This window comes from Podarcis filfolensis, assembly GCF_964270895.1.
Source record: "Podarcis filfolensis genome assembly, chromosome: 3".
NCBI lineage: Eukaryota > Metazoa > Chordata > Lepidosauria > Squamata > Lacertidae > Podarcis > Podarcis filfolensis.
In genome coordinates this window covers 56,259,095-56,281,116 of record NC_139606.1, presented here as the reverse complement: position 1 = coordinate 56,281,116, position 22,022 = coordinate 56,259,095, and the positions used below count along the sequence as shown (strand labels likewise).

The following is a 22,022-nucleotide window of genomic DNA, read 5'->3' as shown; positions in this document are numbered from 1 at the left end:
CTAATGTGCCTTGCAGTACAGAAATGACACTCAGGCATGTGTTCCCAGGTATGTAGGAAGCTGATTTCTCCATAGTACAAATAGGCCCAAAGGGAACTGCTGCTTTATCCTGAGTTGTCATCACTGATCTATATAGTTCAGTAATTTCCAGTGAAATGCAAGCAGGCAAAAAGGGATGCTAAACAAAAGAATTTGAGGAACACATTGCTAAAAACATGAAGACCAAGATGCAAAAAAATATTTAAATACATTAGTAGCAGGAACAGGACTAGAGAGGCAGTTGGGCTTTTGGATGACAAGGGAGTCAAAGATGTGCTAACAGAGATTGCAAAGAAACTGAATAAATGTTTTCCACCTGTCTTCACAGGGGAAGATATAAGTTAGACCATGTGCTTTAACCAACTTTTCACAGGGAGCCTGAGGAACTGAGACAAATAGTGGTGATAAGTACTAGACTTTATTGACAAAACAAAAACTGACAGATGGCATCCACCAGAAAGTTCCCAAATAACTCAAAAGTGAAATTACTGATCTGCTAACAAAAATATGTAACTTGTCCCCATCTTCTCCACTGGAGCTTCTCTTATAGATCTTCTTTTATAAACACCCAAACATTTACACATACACATTTTTAGCAGATCTACTTGGAATGAGCAAGTTTTATTTTAACACAATGAAAAATAAGATTGTGAAAGTCCCTGAGCTAGTACACCACCAATTAATTTCTGCAAGCCTGTGTGCAATAGAAGTAAATTATGCTTAGGATCAAGCCATATTATTTATTCCAGGGTGAAGGGGAACCCACACCTAAAAGATTCATAAAACCAAATCTTTCTTAAACACCATGACTTGGATCCTAACTTTCTTTCCATAAGTGGAACAGAGTTCACATTCACAAAACAGGGATTTCAGGCCTCACCCCATCCAACTGCAACCCCTGAACTTTTGCTCCTGGGGGTTGTGGGATTCTTGGCTATGGCATGAGTGAAGGGCTACAGACAAAGAGGAAATGGTCAAAAATCTGCCCTTTACATGAACTGAGGAGCAACTTAGGATCCAAGCCTGTACATGAACTTAGGATCCAAGCCTATTACATGAACTGAGAAGCAACTTAGGATCCAAGCCTATACAAACAGCTAGACAAAGCCATTCATATAAATCAGCAAGAAAAGCAAATATATAACCCAAAATCTTCATTTGAAAGAAAATGTGAAAAATCACATGTATGAAACTAAGTTCAACTCTAGCATTTGTTGAACCTGAGATATGAAGCAAATTGTGCAGCCTGTGTTCTTCTTATTTTCATCTTTTATTTGTGGTAAGAAACTAGACTGCTCCCTCCTTTCATTGTTTTACTTTCAACACCATTCCCCATGGATACGGATGATAGACACAGTTGTGTCAGAAAAATAATTATTTTATGGCCATATGAATTCTTGCCTGCCCTTGAGCAAAATCACAAGTTCTTAAAACTTACAAAGAAACAAAGCCATAACTTTGTATATATAGATACTTTCCATGATTCAATGTATGACAATTTTACCATACAAATTGTACAATTTCCATATAAATATCTCTAAAAATATTTTAAAATGAATCATACATTCAAGAAAAATTCTCTAAAAGGCTTGCAAGATGCAGCTATATACGCTTACAGTCACTTGAATGAGATATTTTGTGTGTTTGCATACACTGCAGGAGTTGATTGAAGAAACAGCTAAGCTTTAAAAGTACAGGGAAGCACCCCATCCCACCCCTTCCAGTTGATGAAATACCTGGTTTCTTTCTACAACATTCCTTTTGATTACCGTATTTTTCATCCCATAGGACGCTCCGTCCCATAGGACGCACCTAGTTTTTTGGGGGGGAAATAAAGGAATTTTTTTTCCCTTTATTTCCCCCCCCAAACCAGGTCGGGAAAACTGAACCAGGTCGAGGAACAGCGGGATGGCAGTGCTGCGCCTCCCTGCTGTCCCCCGAGCTTGTGGGGCTGGCCGATGTTTGCCCGGCGCGAGGGGCGCTCTGCTTCAGGGCGCCCCTCGTGCCGGGCAGCAGGCTGCTATCCACAGCCTAGACAGCCCTGCGGGAACTCCCGCAGGGCTGCTTAGGCTGCAGATGTCTTCCTGAAGCCTGGAGAGCGAGAGGGGTCAGTGCGCACCGACCCCTCTCGCTCTCCAAGCTTCAGCGAAAGCCTTCATTCGCCCCATAGGATGCACCCAGATTTCCCCTTCATTTTTGGAGGGGAAAAAGTGCATCCTATAGGGCGAAAAATACGGTAATTTGCAGGCAAAATTAATTTGGCAAAATATTATTTGGACTTTATTTAGGCTCAATACAGCAGTAATGACCTCTGCTTATATAAACCATGGTTTATTGCACCAAAAACTAATGTTGTGCCTGTGCGTTTCCCCCCAATGCATGTTAGCTTCAGTGTTCCATTCTGTTTAGTTGAAACCACCATTTCCTGCTACATTTCAACTGAGAAACTGTGGTTTAATCATGGCTTGGTAACCAGGATATAAAACCAAGAGCAGTTCATTTGTAATGGAAAACTAAGGAAGAGAGAAGTGGGTTGGAGTGGGTAGACACCACACTAGTTCTCAGCTGAAGAAACAACGGTTAAAGTTGCTACATGAGAACCAGGCCCTAGAGGACACAATTCTTTAGCGTGAGCACTACTTTTTACCCGTGTAATTTGCCTTTATGTTCGATACAATCAGTGTAAGAGGTGAGGTCTAAATATTGAATTGCACAGAGTTGGGTGATCCTACAGTGCTCGTCACAGAACAAGCTTGGATCATCGTAACTCACAAAGTAGTGGCTGAAATATTTTTGGAACAATTTGCTGTGAGGTACACTAAGTTGATTTGCCATTTCATACAAGCTTTCTGGCGTTAAGTCCTTGATTCCATAAGCTTTGGTCATCACATACTCAAGTTTCCAGACTGATTCATTTTTCACATTGGCTTCTGTGAGGTTCAAGTAGAACTGCCAAAGATCCTGGAATTAAACGGAAACAAAAAGTGCACAATTGTATCCACTGCTTCATTAAACTTCTAGAGTGATGTATTGATTAAGAAGCCATCACTGCCTATTATTCACAACTGAAGAGAAAGGTCATGTCCCACCACAAGACGTGGACTCATATATAGCTCAGTTTCTGTCATATGCTAATACTGGGGGAAGGGAATGGATGGGAAGAAAAGAGACAAAAACAACACTCTTGGGCATGGCCTGCAGATAAGACAAACAATATATCCAGCTCAAGGAAAATTCACACCAACATAACCCATTACTCTCTGTGTCCCATGAGTGTGGAATTGAGCACAAAATAGCCTCTTGCGAACAAAACCTTCAACTTTTTTGCACCACATTAGTGCAAAATTATATTTGAACGTGTGCAAGTCCAATGCCTGTTGGCCAAGTAGATTTTTAGTAGGTGTAGTAGGATTTCAGGACTCTTTTTCTCTCTCCATTATGGTAGAATAATCTGGGCAAAAGAAGTGAAACTATGCAAATGTGCATGATTGATAAAGGTCTCAGAACCCAATAGTTCATGGTGCTGGCTTCTCACATACTAGTAGAGATGAGGATGGTGCCAATAAGCTTAAGAGATGCTGCAATCCACCGTCTCGTGATTAAAAAAAATAATATTCATTTGAGATAGTTGATCTGAACATATATAGTACAGTATAAATTTGCCTTCCTCGACCAGAAAGTACCAGACCAACAAAACCTCTTGAATGATAAATATTTTCTAGACTCATATTATAGAAGTTCAGAAAAGGGTTTGTGACTGAAAGCACCTTAGCTGCTCCAGCCTATTACCTGTGTCTGGAATAGAAAGAGTTATACCTTTGTTCAGTTTCCTAAACTTTTCAGTGGCATTTGATACTATATAATCAGATATCTCTGTGCTACTTGAGACTGCTGAGAGTTAAGGACACTGCTCTGCAGGAGGCTTCACTCTCACCTGACAGGCAGCTGATAGACCCAACAGAACCAGAGATACCAAAGGGTTGTATCTTGGCCCCAAGACTTTTAACATCTACAGGCAACTGCAGAGAGAGCTCTTTGACAGCATGGAGTGCTGCGTCACTCAGCATCCAGCATGAGCTTTCCTTTCCCAGCAAATCCAGGAACAACAATGGATTTCCTGAACAATTGCCCTGTTGTATTTATGTGCTGGAAGATGGCTAACAAACTGAAACTGAATCCAGACAGAACAAGCATCATGACCTTGTGACAGCCCAAAACAGGAAGGGAATGTGGCATTCCCATATGAAGTTAAGACACCCCATGAAGGACAATGCTTAGAGCAGTCTTTGTCAAACTGGCACCTTCTTGGTCTGGGGTACTATTTCCATCAGCCCCAGCCAGCCCATTCTGGCCGATACTGATGGGAGGGTACTAGGTTGGCAGAGGCTGGCTGAGAGTTTGGTATGCCCATGGATCTCGCTTTAGTATTAGGTTCTTACAAAGTGTCATTGATCAGGAGTGCTACTTTCTCCAGCTTAGGCTGAGGAACTGACTCCAACCCCTTCTCTAAAACAGAAAGTGGGCCTCAGTTATCTATGCTTCAGCAATCATCTGTTTGGGTCACTGCAATGTGGTCGACATGGGCCTGCCTTTGAAGAGGATTCTGCAGCAACAGCCAGTGAAAAATGTGTGACACCAGATAGGAACATGTCATTTACTGTTCTAGTTCTAGCTCAATGGCATGTTTTGTTTCCAGCCCTAGTTGATGACCTTTAAAGCTCCAAATGCTCTAGGTCTGCACACCTTAGGGAGGTTCTCTTCCTCCCATACATCTATTCCCATGTTCTCAGATCCACTGGGGCAGGCCTGCTCTGTGTCCTCCTTTTTCAAAGTGAAGGTGTGGAACCAAATTCTCCCGGTCTCTCTGGCGACACATTCCAAACTATGGAAATGCTTGTCTGGTGGTCCTTGCATTATGGGTCTTTCAGCAACTGGTAAATGCCTGCTAACAAGCAAGCCCTGCAGATTTATTGGCTGCTTTAATTACAGCTTGCATCCCCATCCTGGTCTGTGGCTTGTTTTATCCCATTGTTTTTAGCGATAATAGGGTTCATTAACGTACACCGCTTTGGATAATGCTTCCGGCAGAACTGTGATTTACACCTCCCTCAATAAATTACTACAAATAACATTTGAACAAGGCATGTTCTCCCCAACCCCAACTCCTCCTCTTTGCAGAGCTGCCTCATATTGATTGCTGCTCTTCCTTTCCTGCAAATGAAAACAGTTTGAGAAACCAAGGCAGAATGAAGAAAAAAGCAGTGGAGCCTTCAGGGCAGGAGTCCAGGGCCACACGCAGCAGAATGAGCAGGAGGACCCACAAATACAGCAGAGATGGATTACCAAGTTTTAATGTAAGTGGAGTAATTTGCACTGCCATCTAAAGAGGGATGCAGGGGGCATAAGACCATTAAGTCCAGAGTCTAAACTGCACCACTGAATGAAAGAGAAGACCATTTGTAGGATTAGCAAAGAGAACAGTAGCTTATTTCTAACAAGTGTGGTATAGAGGTTAGGGTGCCAGACTAGGGCTAGAGAGATAGGGGTTAATATTCCTACTTGGCAAAAAAGCTCATTGAGTGACCTTTAAGCAACCACAATCCCTCAACCTACCTCAACAAAGTTGTTGTGAAGTTAACAATGGAGAGTGGGGAGAGGAGCAACTAAGCTCTTTGGAGAAAAAAGTGTAATAAATAAATAACTGTGCAATCACTGGGGAAGAAGGGAGGAACAAGGGAATTCTAAAGCATGTGAAACTTGGGAGACAGGTAAGGATACAAAATGTACAGAAGTATCCCCATACTTCTTCATACATTTCTAGCTACTGGTTTCAAGTCCGTTCATATACGTTAAACACTGATACACAATTATGGAAACATGGAAAATGACTATTTAGGAAGCATGAATGGCTTTACCACTAACCACAGAAGTTAGTGTTAGCTGAAAAATTAATCACAAAACCCATCACATTAATTTTTTACTTTCCAGGAGACCTGCTTTATTTTTGTTTTTTAGTTTTTCAACTTACCAGTAGATTATAAGAAAGAGGGTCATATTGATATAATCTCACTCCAGGATTGTTTGAGTCTACCTGAAATATGTCCTTCACTGGCGTCACAGCAGGTGCCACAAACAAGGAGTTTATTGGCTTTTCTGAACAATTACAAAACAAAGGGTTTGGGGAAATGGAGAAAGGTTTTAGTAAGTGGCAATGTTTAAACTTACACATATGTTCACTACATTAGGACATGTACTTTGTGTCCTGCTCTTCCACCGACACATTATTAAAAATATTTATGCAATAACCACACATGGGAACCCCTCGCTACAATTTCTGATGCAGCCATCAATGCTTGCCAATCATTAAAGTTATGCTAACTCCCTGAAGAAAAACTTATTTTGGAGATTTCACATTTTGGGGCAATGGATAGATTTAAATAACAATGAGCACAGTTTTGAAATTGGGAGGGGTGTTTACTCCCAAATTGGGAGGGGTGTCTACAGTAAAAAAGACTTTAAAAGCCACTGAAAGCCCCTTGTGTGCACCTAAGCAACTTTTATGACCCTTGTCTTGATCTAATTCTGGGTAATCCTCTGAAAGGAAGTCAAGGTATCTCTACAAAAGCCATGCTTAAGAAAGCTTTGTAAAAACAAGACTAGATTTTTACACATCTTCAGATGAATTTAGGCTGAAAACCTAAACACGTATACTAGGGAGTCAGTCACATGTGGGACTTACTTCTAAGTAAACATACACAAATTTCTACTGCACAGTTGTCCAAAAAGAAAAACACAATTCAATTTGACTACTTAGGGTTTTAAAAAATTATTTACACTGAGTTTGTCCATAAAGAATACACGGACCGCTTTTTTAAAAAAAGTCAAATTGCATCAGCATTCACATCATTAAATTACTTGTATTTCTACTTAGCATGTGGAAATTTCCAGGCATTATTAACTAGACTAGTTCAAAGCTTTTGGAACCTGTCACATACCTACTTGGCAGTATGTTCCATGGGAACTAGTCAGGCTTACTTCCAAGTAAACATGGGTAGGATTTGGCTGCATATCAATTAACTGAATTAATCAGCTAAAGAAGGGATGCTGTTGGAGTCCAACTTGTATCAGTCCCAACCAGCACGGTTAGTGCCCAGGGATAATGGGATTTGTAGTTGAACAACCAGAGGCTCTCCAGTTCCAGATTCCAGGACTAAAGATTTAATTGCTCACCAATTATCAACAAGCAAAAGGATTTTGGATGCTTCAAAAACCTGCTGTTGTTCAGGTTACACAAGCATACTGGTTTACATCTACAGATACCAGATTAAATGAAGAGGATAGGTTATCACTATGTATATAAAAAATCAGTACATGCTCTGCTTTTCTGGGTGAAACGATTTTGCTTTCCCTTCTAAGCCACAGGCAACTGAAGCAGACTGTCATCAATTGGAATGAATGCCAGCATGTCTCAAATGTGGATCTTCTACAATACAGACACTGAACTTGCTTATTTTTTATGTCATTTTGGGATGCTACTACAGTGGAACCTCGGGTTAAGTACTTAATTTGTTCCGGAGGTCTGTTCTTAACCTGAAACTGTTCTTAACCTGAAGCACCACTTTAGCTAATGGGGCCTCCTGCTGCCGCTGCGCCGCCGCTGCTGTGCAATTTCTGTTCTCATCCTGAAGCAAAGTTCTTAATCCGAGGTACTATTTCTGGGTTAGTGGAGTCTGTAACCTGAAACGTATGTAACCTGAGGTACCACTGTATTGGGATTGACATCAAATTAAAGAACATCCAGTTGGTTAAGCACCTGCTTTTTAATCAATTGACCAAATGATTATATCACTATTGGAAACTCAATATAGTGCCTTACTGAGATAACAACTGCCTTTGCAAATAACACTGTGTGATTTGTTCATTTAAACCACAACGTGCCTTGGTTTAGCATGATGTCCAAACCAGCAAATGCAACACTAAGCCAATATGCTTATAGTTTGTTTAGGCCATGATGTTTAAAGGGATACAATATTTAGGTGGTGTTTCTTAGATTTTAATGCTTCCTGCTGCTGCAAGTTTCTTTGTTCAATCTGAAACAACTTTAGAGAAGAATATATAATACTGCATATAATCTTGAAAGTTGGATGTTGGCTACATTTTACAGATTATTATGGGTTAGAAGACTCCTCTCTCCTTCTATCTTCACTCTCTGTTCCTGTCTTAATTAACTCTGAAGCAGCAGGGAGCCCAGTACAGACAGAGACCTAGTAAAGATGCAGGAAACACACAGAAAAACTGAGTGTATCTAACAAGCTTGAGAACATTTCTTTTTGACACATTCTACAATGGGTAGGAACTGGCCAGTGTAATTTGCGACTGTCTCTGAAGAAACAGGAAGGAAAGATTTTTGTATAGGATCTGCTATTGTCTTATGATGAAGTGTGAACCTAACAAAAGAGCTGTTATGGCTCCTATTTGAAAATAAAGCACAAGCCAAATCATTTGCAAAACACGATTTGGTACTTAGAAAAGTACTGACTGTAATAATACCAGTGTGAATTTTAAAGTTGTTGGGATGCATTTACTCAATGTGGTTGGTTTTGCCCTTTTGTTTTTAACCATCTATTTCTTCAAAGTGGAATTAGTTTCTGCGACGTTGATTATTTGTGATAGTTTTAAATAGAACCGATAGATTTAGGAAGGGTAAGAATGTACAAAAATCATGAAGCAAGGGTATGAAGGAGGAGGAGGATTCAAGCTGGCAACTGCAGGGCCAAGTTTTGTGATGCCTTCCATGTTACTGAACTGCAGCGCCCATCCTCCCTGACCACACTAGCTGGGGCTGATGGGAGTTGCAACCTGACAACATATGAATGGCATCGTATGGGTTAACTCTGATTTATCCCATTAGAGAATATGGCCTTTGCCTATCCCCAAAGCACCATAAAAAAGATCTCCCATTACTGTGTAATCTGTGTCACCAGCCAAGAAAGCTGTCATCTGCAAACATCATTACCCTTTTCATCTAGAAGAACCATGATGCTGTCTCGGTGAGTGTGTCCAAAAAACTGCCCAGCAATCACGCTGCTATACCGGCGAAATATTTCTATCAACCTCTCATTGTAGTGTTCTCTTATGGCAGTGGTATTTCGAGAGAAAGGCAGATAACCTACTGGCACATGTCCTATCACATAAACCTAGGGGATAAGAATATACATATCAGAAAAAGCATTTTAATATTACATCAAATACATCAGGTGTATACTATAATGTTGACGTGAAAGAAATTGCTTATAATCTCACTTTTCCATTCGTTGCTTTCTGAAAGGTAAACAATTTCTCCCCTACCAAGAATGAAGTCATAGAGTTTGTGAAACAGGCATAAAGGCTTACAAGCTTGGAGGATATAGATAACAGGTCGAATAAACCAAAGTTCTACAATGCCATTGACTAGAGGCATGAGTTACAACTTACCGTATTTTTTGCACCATAACACTCACTTTTTTCCTCCTAGAAAGTAAGGGGAAATGTCTGTGCATGTTATGGAGGAAATGCCTACGGGTGGCATGCCTACGATTTTCCTCCTCTAAAAACTACGTGCGTGTTATGGTCGGGTGCGTGTTATAGAGCGAAAAATACGGTATTTCCTATTAACTGCACAAACCTTTGTTACAAGAAGTCTTGCATTCAAACAGCATTTGTAGTATTTCAGGTAGGACTTATCTTAATTAGTCTCTTCCTTTTTTGGCCACAACAACTGATGTATTTAGGAGTTAGAAGCCTTGAACTAATGATCCCAGTATAGACATAAGCACCATGAAGAATTAGATGACACTCCAAACTTCAGGACTATACCTGCTCCAGGCTCAAGCACACACAGAAAAGCTCACGTGCTTTCAACCCATTCACATTTACTGATTAAAGCAACTCCAACTCTTGGCATTTGGCAGCACCAAACTATTTGGTGGGACCTGGTATTTGGCACTCTGAATACTTTTGGCAGCATACCAGACTGAGTAAGAGTGTCCCCATACTTTAGCATTGTGTATGGGTGGCCTTTGGGGTGCTCCCTTATTACCAAAGTTAGGAGTTCCCCTGGATTAACTGATACAAGTTTAGTATGCTTTCTACTCAGAGCAGTGGAAGTTCAGGGGACATACCTACCTTGCTCAAAGGTCCCACCAACTGCAAACTTTCTTGAAACAAATAGTTACCCTTTTCTCATTCATATTACTTTTTTAATTAAAAAAATCCTTACCTTTTCCTTGTTTTGATGTGCCGTCTCTAATACACGTTCCAGCCATGCAAACTGGTTTGCTGGATCAGTCATATTCAGAGTCATAGTGTTGGGAGGGTAGTATAAGATGGTATTTAAACTAATTATCCTAAGAGGTTGTGCAGTCATGTTGGACTGAATTGTTTGTGTGTAAAAACCACCTAGGGGAGGGTGGAGAGAAGATGTATGTCTTTAATTTACTATGGATAAGTTCCACCGATTTTTGGTTGTCTTCTCCAGTCAGGTAGAATAGAATAGGACATAATTATCTAAGAATTGGCTTGCAAATTAAATGCAATATCCTTTCTATGGGCCTAAATCTAACATACATATTCCTGTTGCGTAATACCATTCTTCAAAATGTTCCATGGATATAATTCCAATGGGATAATTAATAAAGGGTAAACAGGAGTAATGGAATATAACTTCTGCATCTTTTGTCAGGAGCTCATTTTACACTCGAGTAGGACCCTGGCAGAGACACATGCCTGACTGGCATGTTCTCTCCCTCCTGGCCGATCATTTGGGAGCTTCAAAAGCTTTCTTCAGCCCAAACATCACAGCGACCGATGCCAACAGACATCGGCACACTTAGGGATCTGCAGAGTCTTTGCAGCTTGCATAGCAGACCTCAGCAACTCAGCATTTTGGCTAATCTACTTTATTTACATATAAACACACACAGAGCACTGCAACATGGCTCCCTCTCTCTCTCTAGCATCAGACAGCAAAGAGAAAAAGAACAAAGGACCATAGTCCCACTTCACAGAACACAGTAACACAAACATCCTGTCTCCGTCACTTCCCACTTTGTGGAGTCAAAACATACACCATCATGTGATAGATTAAAATCCCACGACTGCAATCATGGAGCAGGAATTCTAACATCTTTAACATTTAAGAATTCTGCATATTTCTAATATTCTGTACATGTGCTGGAAAAAAATATGTAACCTAAAATTTGATTTACAGGTCTCCATTTTACTTCCTGAATTTTAATGTGCAAAATAAGGATCAAATTCAAGGGAAAAACCCTTTTTCCATTTTCAAATTCTTAAGAGGCTACAATAGATTTGGAAATTTATTTGCTTGCCGATTATATAAGCAGGTTGTAGCTCCTGCTTATCTCAGAGCAAAAATAGAACAGTTTAACTATAGATATCATGCTAACTATTTGCAAACTGTTAACCAAGGGAAAAATAAACGATGACCTCAATTATTTGGCTTTGTTACAATGCATTGCAAGGCACTGGACTAGATGAGCCTTGTGGTCCATTTCAGCTCTACAATTCTATGATCACTGCTTGAATATTTATGTAATAAACTATTGTTTGATCATTTGTATAGAGGAAAACAATAGAATGGGAAAAACCAGAGATCTGTTCAAGAAAATTGGAGATATGAAAGGAACATTTCGTACAAAGATTACCATAATAAAAGACAAAAGTGGAAAGGACCTAACAGAAGCAGAAGACATCAAGAAGAGGTGGCAAGAATACACAGAGGAATTATCCCAGAAAGAAATGGATGTCTCGTACACCCCAGGTAGTGTGGTTGCTGACCTTGAGCCAGACATCCTGGAGAGTGAAGTCAAATGGACCTTAGAAAGCACTGCTAATAACAAGGCCAGTGGAAGTGATGATATTCCAGCTGAACTATTTAAAATTTTAAACGATGATGCTGTCAAGGTGCTACACTCAGTATGCCAGCAAATTTGGAAAACTCAGCAGTGGCCAGAGGATTGGAGAAGATCAGTCTACATCCCAATCCCAAAGAAGGGCAGTGTCAAAGAATGCTCCAACTACCGCACAATTGCACTCATTTCACACGCTAGCAAGGTTATGCTTAAAATTCTACAAGGCAGGCTTAAGCAGTATGTGGACCGAGCAGTGGCGTAGCGTGGGTTGTCAGCACCCGGGGCAAGGCAAGTAATTTGCGCCCCCTAACCCGGTAGGGGCAGAGAGCTGCGAGTGCAAGCGCGCGCCCCCAGATGTTGCGCCCGGTGCGGCCGGCCCCCCCTGCACCCCCCACACTACGCCACTGGGACCGAGAACTCCCAAAGTGCAAACTGGATTTCGAAGGGGCAAAGGAACCAGAGACCAAATTGCAAACATGCGCTGGATTATGGAGAAAGCTAGAGAGTTCCAGAAAGACATCTACTTCTGCTTCATTGACTATGCAAAAGCCTTTGACTGTGTCGACCACAACAAACTATGGCAAGTTCTTAAAGAAATGGGAGTGCCTGATCACCTCATCTGTCTCCTGAGAAATCTCTATGTGGGACAAGAAGCTACAGTTAGAACTGGATATGGAACAACTGATTGGTTCAAAATTGGGAAAGGAGTACGGCAAGGCTGTATATTGTCTCCCTGGTTATTTAACTTATATGCAGAATTCATCATGCGAAAGGCTGGGCTGGATGAATCCCAAGCTAGAATTAAGATCGCCGGAAGAAATATCAACAACCTCAGATATGCAGATGACACAACCTTGATGGCAGAAAGTGAGGAGGAATTAAAGAACCTTTTAATGAGGGTAAAAGAGGAGAGCACAAAATATGCTCTGAAGCTCAACATCAAAAAAACGAGGATCATGGCCACTGGTCCCATCACCTCCTGGCAAATAGAAGGGGAAGAAATGGAGGCAGTGAGAGATTTTACTTTTTTGGGCTCCATGATCACTGCAGATGGTGACAGCAGTCACAAAATTAAAAGACGCCTGCTCCTTGGGAGAAAGGCGATGGCAAACCTAGACAGCATCTTAAAAAGCAGAGACATCACCTTGCCAACAAAGGTCCGTATAGTTAAAGCCATGGTTTTCCCAGTAGTGATGTATGGAAGTGAGAGCTGGACCATCAAGAAGGCTGATCAGCGAAGAATTGATGCTTTTGAATTATGATGCTGGAGGAGACTCTTGAGAGTCCCATGGGCTGCAAGAAGATCAAACGTATCCATTCTTAAGGAAATCAGCCCTGAGTGCTCACTGGAAGGACAGATCGTGAAGTTGAGGCTCCAGTACTTTGGCCACCTCATGAGAAGAGAAGACTCCCTGGAAAAGACCCTGATGTTGGGAAAGATGGAGGGCACAAGGAGAAAGGGGACGACAGAGGACAAGATGGTTGGACAGTGTTCTTGAAGCTACAAACATGAGCCTGACCAAACTGCGGGAGGCGGTGGAAGACAGGAGTGCCTGGCGTGCTCTGGTCCATGGGGTCACGAAGAGTCGGACACGACTAAACAACAACAACAACAAAGAGGAGGGTTATATCTTGTATCACACCATTCTGTTCCTGTAAACAACATCCTTAACATTGACTTTAAACACTTAGAAACACTTTAAACTCTGAGAAATGCCTATGCAAACTTTCAAGGATATACAGTACAAAATATACAACATCGTGGGTGTTGTCACATATAACTTTAATGTTTAGTAAATCAGTAGAATGATTAGGCCTTGGCGATTCAGGGACAGAAAGTGCCCTGAAATATGAAACATTTTCACTTGCAATAAGAACCCAATATTAGAAATTTTACCATGTCAATTTCACCCATATCCAGCACGGCCAAATAAAGACAGCGGACCTAGCAAATGTGTGCTGTTTTACTATCCATCCTACCTGTTCTCAAGGTGCTGACTGCTTCATCCGTAAGCCAAGGTTTCCAGAAATCCGCTACAGCATTGTAAACTTCACTGACAGATGCAGGCAACTGATCCTTTAAAATACAGACATCCCCTTAAGAATATGCTTTACTAATCATTATTTGTCCAAATCTTAGCTTTTCAGTTTGGATATGTACCAAGAATGTACCCCAAACTCTACATTGGATGAAAGGAGAGTATCATTCTATACCCCCACCTACATTCTGAAATAGCATTGTTGATTTTATCGTCTCAGAGTTACCCCACCTCATTTTGCACTACAGGTAGATCAGGTCACATTCTCATATAGGTGCATGAGATGCTTTTAAGAACAAAAACCCTAAACATCTGAATCCTCAAATAGTGACAAATGTATTTGAAACAGGTAAGAATTCAACCATAAGCAGTTAACTCCATATCGTTACAACACACTTTATCCAACTGCTTGCTCCTCTGTACTTTAGCACTGAAACACACTGTGTTTCTATGAGCAATTCATTCTGGGGCAACAGGATTTTCCTGACAAGAGATGTACAAACATTAGGCTGTAATACTATTTACACTGACTTGAGAGTATGTCTCAATGAACTCAGCAGCACTTTCTTCAAAGCAAATGTGCATTGTTGTATTGTTAAGCCATCTTTTATAATGCTGACTACTAATCAAAGGCAGATAGTGCCCAGCTAAGTTATACTTGCACCCACAACCTCCAAGGAGTATAGAAACATAGGATCAGGTTGCCAAATTATTCACTCTCTTGAAGAATTTGTCTTACCTGTGGCCAATAGTCATGATTTCCCAATGCAGGGAAAACTTGGAGATCTGGAAAGAAACTTCTTATGGTAGAAGTCATGTTACCAATAATGTCAATGACAATTTTTGTGGAGAGTTCTTTTACAGGAACATGTGGAGGGCTGTCTCTTTAAGAAAAGCAAAGAAAAAGAAAAAACTCAACTTGGTAGTTGTGTAATTATTTTTGAAATCAAACATTAGTTTCTCTGTAGTACTCTAAAAGTACTTCAGTACTGCATATTGAGAGTGATTAAAGTTATAATTAACGTACTCAAACAGTTTCAAAGAAATTAATTAAGCATGAAATGTTTTCATGTGTTACATAAATTGCTTTATGACTAACCAGAGTTAAAAGAAACTGCAGGCCCTTCAAAGGACATTTTGGGCTTCAATGCACGCAATCTTCAGTCCTTGTAACCTGCAATCTGCCTAACCTACAGGAAGCAATATTACTATCCCTCCCATTTGTGCGTACTGGAGAATCTGCCAATATGAAGAGGAAAAAACCCCAGGATGTAGCATACAACATTTCCTGTCAGCCAGACTGTAATCCCGGGTCCCAAAAAACAGGATCTATCTGGGCTCCCCCCCCCCCCCATTCCTGCATGCTGAGCCCAGAGACAAGTCAATCAAAGCTTCAGAAGTCAAATAAAATGTGTAACTTGGCCCTTAAAGTTAATCCCATAAGTTAAAATAAGGCTATGAAATGGCCAAATACATTTGCTCTAACCTTTCATTAGCTTTACATCAGAAATACTAGTGTCTTTCTTACTTACCCTGTCCATATCATGAAGGATGCCTGTTGACCAGAATCCTTCATGTGCTGAAAAGCTGATAAAATAAGCCGATATGGTGAATCACACATGAAATCTCCAAATGGGCCAGGGTTTGAGGCATTCACTCCTTTGGAAGAGGCACAAACCTGAGTGTGATTACTTGTAATGTGGTAGGTGGGGTCCAAGTGTAAATCGGAGATGTGCCAGAACTGGCCTGTTTCCAGACAAAAGAGAAGAAAAAACTGAGAATTAGATGTACATTTTCTTAGCAAAATGTAAAAAAATACTGCTACTGAAAAATCCTGAAACTCCCATTATGACTCCATGTTCCCATTAAGGGTTACTGTTCATCACCTTGGTCAGTACCTAGAAATTATTTATTCATTTGACCAGAAAGTTTTTCCCTGGTGAGGACAAAGTCTGAATCATCAACTCCTGCAGAATTTTAAGCTTTCACTATAAACTTTAGGCTTTTTTCTTTTAACTCTTGTCTGGATTTACAGAACTTTCTGAATGAAAGATATGAACTATTGTAGCACAACAATTGTGAAAGTAATCCTAGGTTTACTTATGTTGTTTCTCCAGACTTGGGCCAAATCTCCACCAGTCAGGTTTACACTGCTGAGGCATTGTTTTATTGCTTTGTTTTTATAAATGGGCGTGCTCCTGGTGCTTTTACACACTGTACTACAGTGTTTTCTTCCTCTTAAATTAATCAAGGAATTCCTTGCCACATGGCAGTGATTACAATGGAAGGCTACTTCATAGTTGGCAGTGTTTTGGGGGATTTTTTGGATCCCATAACTTCCAGGGCACAGGGAGATAAAAAATGGAAAGTAATCTGTGGCACTTCGTGAAGCACAGCTGTGCAGCTACACAACTGTGTTTTTTTAAAAGAAGATTTAAAAGGTGACAGCAACTAAGGTTTATTTTCTCCATCAATGGCTATGAAATAACTGACCAGGAATGGCAATTGTTGACAACAATTTCCTGCCCAGAAAGCCACTCTGATCAGGCAAAGGTCAAGACAGTAGACAAATTGAAACATACCACAAACACTTGTGCATAGGTAGTGGACTAACCAAAACATAGATCTGAAAAAATATGGAATTTAATAAATGTTTATTCTAACACTAAGCAATACTTTCGGTTGGTATCTTTCAGTTGGTACTCACTTTTTAAATAGGCAAGTCTCTTAAATGTAATGAAACAAATTTTAGTTCTGAAAATGGCATACAGATGGTGAAGTGATTTACATGGAGTTAAACACTGTCTGGGACAAAACTGACAACAACACTGGATTAGAGCCCTAAATTTATGAGCTTTTTTAAAAAGAAGAAGACGACGAAGACGAAGACGCAACAGCAGCAAATCTCTGAGAACTAAATTTCTTCCTCAGAAGTCATTGTGTAATTACAAAAAGTTGAAGAGACAAATATCAAAAGGAGCAATGGAACAGTTAGTCAAACCAGATTGATGTCCAATACATTTGAGTGTTATCATTCTTTTTTCAGGGCAATTGGGTTTTTCAGGCCAATCTTAAGAAATTTTATCAATACTGTCTCAGTGGTATGGATCTGAGAACATGAGTCAGAAGAACATGCAAACATGCCACTTCTAGAAATAATGGGGAAAGTAAATCACACAGAAAATGAGGAACTGCCTTTGCTCACAGTTTAAGGATTAGACTGTGCTTTGAGACAAAAAGAAAAAGAAAAGGATCCAATGGTGCTTGTTAGCAGAAGGCACTTCTACTTGGAAAGGGCTTTCCAATTTCAACCAATTACTCTCTCCTCTGCACCACGTCAAACACCATTTTATTGAGGTTTTGCCAATCATCAGGGGAAACTTTTTAGGAGGACGGACGTTGGGAAAGTCTCATTACAAGCAGAGTTTTGCTATTGCAGATTTGGATCCAAGCCAAGGTGACGTCAATACAGCATAGAACACAACCAGCTCTCCTATTGCTACACATTGGGATTTATTTGTTTTCAGAATAGAGAAGGATAAGAAATTATGAAACCTGTTGGAAAAAGAGGAAACAGTTGCACACTGCTCAGCTCTTTGGGAATGACATCACAAAAGGAAACGTAATAATGAGAAAAGTTCAGAATTCTTGGTTAGTTCAAGAGACTCAAAAGCTTGCATACTTTCAACAATGGAGCCTGATTTAATTAAAAGATATCCATTTACTTACTTTGTACTTCAGGTAGTTATTTGCTTGGCATGTGTTATGTTCTATTTGTAACAACAGTCCCAGATGGTAAAAGCTACTTGAGGACATGGAATAACAGAACCATCAAATTATTGGGATGCAAGGGACATAAAGGTCATTGAGTCTAAGTCCCTGTACTGAGAACAAATATTGCGGGGTACGAAGTTCTAGGGACGGGAAAGCATTCTCCCTACTCTAATCCCTCCTTCATGATACTTCCCTTAAGATGCCAGGGCAGTGGCTTGAGCATATCAATTACCTCTCTTCCTCTTTCCTATTTTCCCAAACTCAAGCTCTGCTCCCAAACTCACTGCAAAGTATTGTTGTGTGCACCCCAATCTCCAAGAAACAGAGACTCCAGGGTTCCAGTGCTTACTGAAGGTTCAGTTTCCTTGGAACAAAAGTGGAGACTGTAGTGTCTTTAGGATATATGGTTTTATTTACAAGTATATACAACCTGAGCACAGGGTGGAAGGGCTTGCAACATTGATATTCCAGAAGATCTTAGTTTTCTAGTGGGGTCCCCCAAAGCCATAGCTTTGGATTCAGCATACATAGCAAGTCAAACTACTCTGTCGCTCCTATCACAACTTCAGTCACTGAATCCAGAGCAGCTCCCCCTGGCCACTTATTTTCTCACCTATAGGACAACATGACATCCAGCCAGGTGAGGGAGGAATGCCCACTCATTTGTCTCCATGGCAACACACAGAGCCAGGCCATGGGACAGGGTGCAGCTATTGCCCCAGACAGCAGAAGCCCCAGAGGCAGCACCCCGTGAGTCTGTCCCGCCATCTTTGCTATTAGTAGAGAAGCACATCCATCATCAGCACCAATTTTGGACAAGATTGTGTCCACTTTGGATTCAGCACCACTTAAGGTGCATGTAAGAACAGGATGCTGGACTAGGTGGGCGACTGGGCCTGATCCAGCAGGCTCTTCTTGGGTGCCCTCGCTTATGAATGCCACAAGGGCATCTGACTGGCCACTTTTAAGAGCCACAATGCTGAACTTTTGATCTAACCCAGCCCCTTGGTTATGTACATAGTTCCGTATGTAACACCTGTGCAATAACGAAATCAGCAATGGGATCTCCCTCATGCAGTTGACGCTTTATGTGACACTCTTTCACCCTAAGTTACAGGAATATTTTCTCTACCAGCTCCATCCCGATTGTCTGACAGTACTTCCTTGCTGTTGCCAGTTTCCATATGGCAGCAACTTGCATCAGGCTCCTGCAGCACTGGATGGATGGCTGAAATCCTCTGTCTACTCACCTGTCGGCAACGCCCACTGAATTCAACGGGTAGAACTGTTATCACCACCTGCCTTACCATTATTATTATTATTATTATTATTATTATTATTATTATGGCAATAAACCATAACCATCAGTATTAATTTGCTAACGCCTTCTGCGCAATGCTGTCTCAAGGCACAATAAAACGCGCTGCTACGAGGAGTCCTCGATGCAAGCGTGCGCTCTTTGCCCGAGGTGGGTGCAAATGGCGAGGGCGAAGCCTTGCAGCGCTGAGGCGCCGCTGAGCCCGGGGGAAGAAGGCGCTCCTCCCTCGGCGCTTTCGCGCCAGCCTCCCCAGCGCCAGCCGGACAGCCCTGTTTCGCCTCCAACTGGAGCGGCCCCTCGACCTACTTTTCTGTTATGGCGGGAAGGAGGGAGGCGCCTTGTTTGGTCGCCGCTCCTACGACACGGCTGGCAGCTCCCAGCTTGACTCAAGGCCGCGCTCGGCTTCAGCTCGACTCACCCGCGTCCGAGGGCGCCGCGCAGGCCGGGGCGGCGCTGGCCAGGTCCCGCAGCGAGCCGCACAGCAGAAGTCCCCACAGGGCCAGGCCGCGAGAGCCGAGCCGCCCTCCCATGCTCGGCTGGGCCTCTCCTGCAACCCCGCGGAAGGAGGAAGGCGAGGGCTTTGCGGCAGCGCAACACTCGGCTCCCCTTCCCAAGCTGGCTTTTCCCCTTCGGCGAGGCGCGCGGAGAAGCCTGGCTCGCTTCCCTTCGCTGGGGAAGGAGCAGCCGGGGTTTCTTTTTCTCAAGCCCTTTCCAGGAAAGGCGGTTGCTTCTCGAGACGGCGCGGCCTGCTCAGAGGAGCTTGGAAGGGAGCCAGCCGACGCCTCTTAAATCAGGAAGCGGGGAAATGCACCCTGAAGCGCCGTCGCGGAAATGCAAAGCGTCGGCAAAAGCCACCTCTCTCTTTCCCCGCTCCTAGAAGGGCTCCACCGGCGGCAGGTGCCCAACAGGTGTAGCTGCCCCACCCCCGTCTCTTGCCCGTATTTCCATGGAAGGCAATGATCCACTTCTTCACTTTTTGCCTGCCTCGATTGAGGAAGCATAACCTTCGTACTAACTTGGGAGGAACACTTCTCCTTTCGTTTTGCCTGCTGATTTATTGGTTTCCAGGGGCTCACATGTTGTGTAAACTTTCCACGCGAAATACATAGTTTCCCTTGTTTGTGTTTTACATGAGTTTTGCATCTTCAAGCAGCTAGCCAGCCTAATTTCTCTGCATCCCAAAAGATGTGGCAAGTAGCAACATGTTCTTGTCCTTAGATATTCACAGTTATTGATTACATATGAAGTTGCAAGTCAGTAAAGTTGTGATGCATAACATGAAGTGTGTAGTTAAAAGAAGGGAAGGGAGAATTGAAGTACAATATGTTTGTAATGTGTGTGAAGAATATCACACAACAGAAGAGACTGCGTTGTCAAATATTTATTTATCATTTAAACATACGGTAGTATATATGCCAGAATCCTTTCCAACCATTTTTTTTTCCTCCCCACCTTTAACCTAATCCGTCTTTTTTCTTTTGCTTGGTACCACCATAAATCAGTTGCCATGGAAATTAACGCCACTCGAATGATGGCTTTTTCCATGGAGATGAAGTCAACAACCTTGTTCTCACATCCCTGGGAATGGGAGGTCTGGGAAAGGCAGTCATCTGTTTTGAACTCACAAGCCAGACAGCAGTGATGTGAGCTGTATTAATGGATTACAAACACAATGTGTATTACCATACTGCAGTCACAAAACATTGCAAGCTCTGAAGAAGAGTATTATGAGGTTACACAAATAAGTTACAGTCTTGCATAGATTCACACACATACACCATGATTCTACATCTGTACTGGGGCTGCAGTTTCTGAAAACTAGTGCTGACAGAACTTCCTGCTTAATGCTATTGTTAAATGCTATTGTCATGGACACTCCAGCATTGATTCCATCCATACATTGGACCTTCCCAGTACACTAGCAGCGGCAGCTCCCAGTGTAGGACCCACTGCCAAATATAGTGCTGGATAGGAGTCTTCTATCTACAGGTCTTTCTGCAAGCATGAACACTTCCTCATTGTTTACTGCAGTTCCTGGGTGCTTAGTGGAGCGGGTGGCACTGTGGTCTAAACCACTGAGCCTCTTGGGCTTGCTGATCAAAAGTTTGGCAGTTTGGATCCATGCAACCTAGCAGTTTGAAAGCACACTAGTGCAAGTAGATAAATGGGTACCGCTGCCGCAGAAAGGTAAATAGCATTTCCATGCACTCTGGTTTCTGTCACGGTGTTCCATTGCGCCCGAAGCGGTTCAGTCATGCTGCCCACATGACCCCGGAAGCTGTCTGTGGACAAACACCAGCTCCCTCGGCCTGAAGCGAGATGAGCACTGCAACCCCATAGTCACCTTTGACTGGATTTAACTGTCCACAGGCCCTTTAACTTACCTTTTTACCTAGTATTCTATGTAGCTCTATAGAATTTTGACAGCAGTTCACATTATCTCAGTAATCCTTACAACAACCCTGAAAGGTAACTCACTATTATCCCTATATTACAGTTGTGGGGCTGAAGCAGAGAGACTGTGGTTTCCCTAAAGCCTCAAAGAGTGTATAATAAAAGTGTGGTCTTGAACATCTGGGTCATAACTCAGTTTTAATTACTAAGTACATGAAGAAAGACATGTTGCATGCCAGTAGGATTGAATGATTTCTACTTATAATTAAGAGCAACCTTAGTGTGCACCAATTATACTGGATTGTAGAAGTACACTATAGCTATGCAAGTGGACAGCTGCTATATCCTAGAGCTGCTCAGCCCTGCAGGGGAGGTGAAAATACACAACCCCAAAATAAAATTTTAAAAAGTATATAAAAAAAGCAGACATCTCCAAGATGCATCTCCAAAGCTTACCCATTGCACTGTGCTGGTCACAATGCTCACCAGACCCTTGTCCTATCACACCCCCTGCATCACAGCATAATAATAATATCCATATATAAA

General features: G+C 41.9%; 1 protein-coding gene across 2 annotated transcripts; it reads right to left on the bottom strand.

Annotated features, from left to right (window-relative positions):
- Window positions 1-438: 438 nt before the first annotated feature.
- On the bottom strand, window positions 439-20,273 carry SMPDL3A (sphingomyelin phosphodiesterase acid like 3A). Of its 2 annotated transcripts, none has more exons than XM_083608630.1 (8): window positions 19,501-20,273; window positions 15,523-15,736; window positions 14,730-14,874; window positions 13,932-14,028; window positions 10,298-10,476; window positions 9,056-9,236; window positions 6,068-6,192; window positions 439-3,000 (listed from the first exon to the last, which is right to left on the bottom strand). In XM_083608630.1, the coding sequence occupies exons 1-8, from the start codon at window positions 19,610-19,612 to the stop codon at window positions 2,683-2,685; spliced, it is 1,371 nt and encodes a 456-aa protein (XP_083464756.1). In that variant the 5' UTR covers window positions 19,613-20,273; the 3' UTR covers window positions 439-2,682. The 2 variants fall into 2 exon arrangements, with proteins under 2 accessions (XP_083464756.1, XP_083464757.1); XM_083608631.1 differs by lacking the exon at window positions 19,501-20,273 and adding an exon at window positions 17,720-17,787 and having other exon boundaries at window positions 2,157-3,000.
- Between the last annotated feature and the right edge of the window lie 1,749 nt (window positions 20,274-22,022).

What these genes read in the sequence shown, in the direction of transcription:
- SMPDL3A (XM_083608630.1), bottom strand. Translation starts at nt 19,612, where the DNA reads ATGGGAGGGCGGCTCGGCTCTCGCGGCCTGGCCCTGTGGGGACTTCTG. An exon ending in CGCGGCGCCCTCGGACGCGG is followed by an intron (nt 15,737 to 19,500) that starts GTGAGTCGAGCT and finishes GTCTGGAAACAG; the next exon opens with GCCAGTTCTGGCACATCTCC. An exon ending in AGTCAGCACCTTGAGAACAG is followed by an intron (nt 10,477 to 13,931) that starts GTAGGATGGATA and finishes ACCCTCCCCTAG; the next exon opens with GTGGTTTTTACACACAAACA.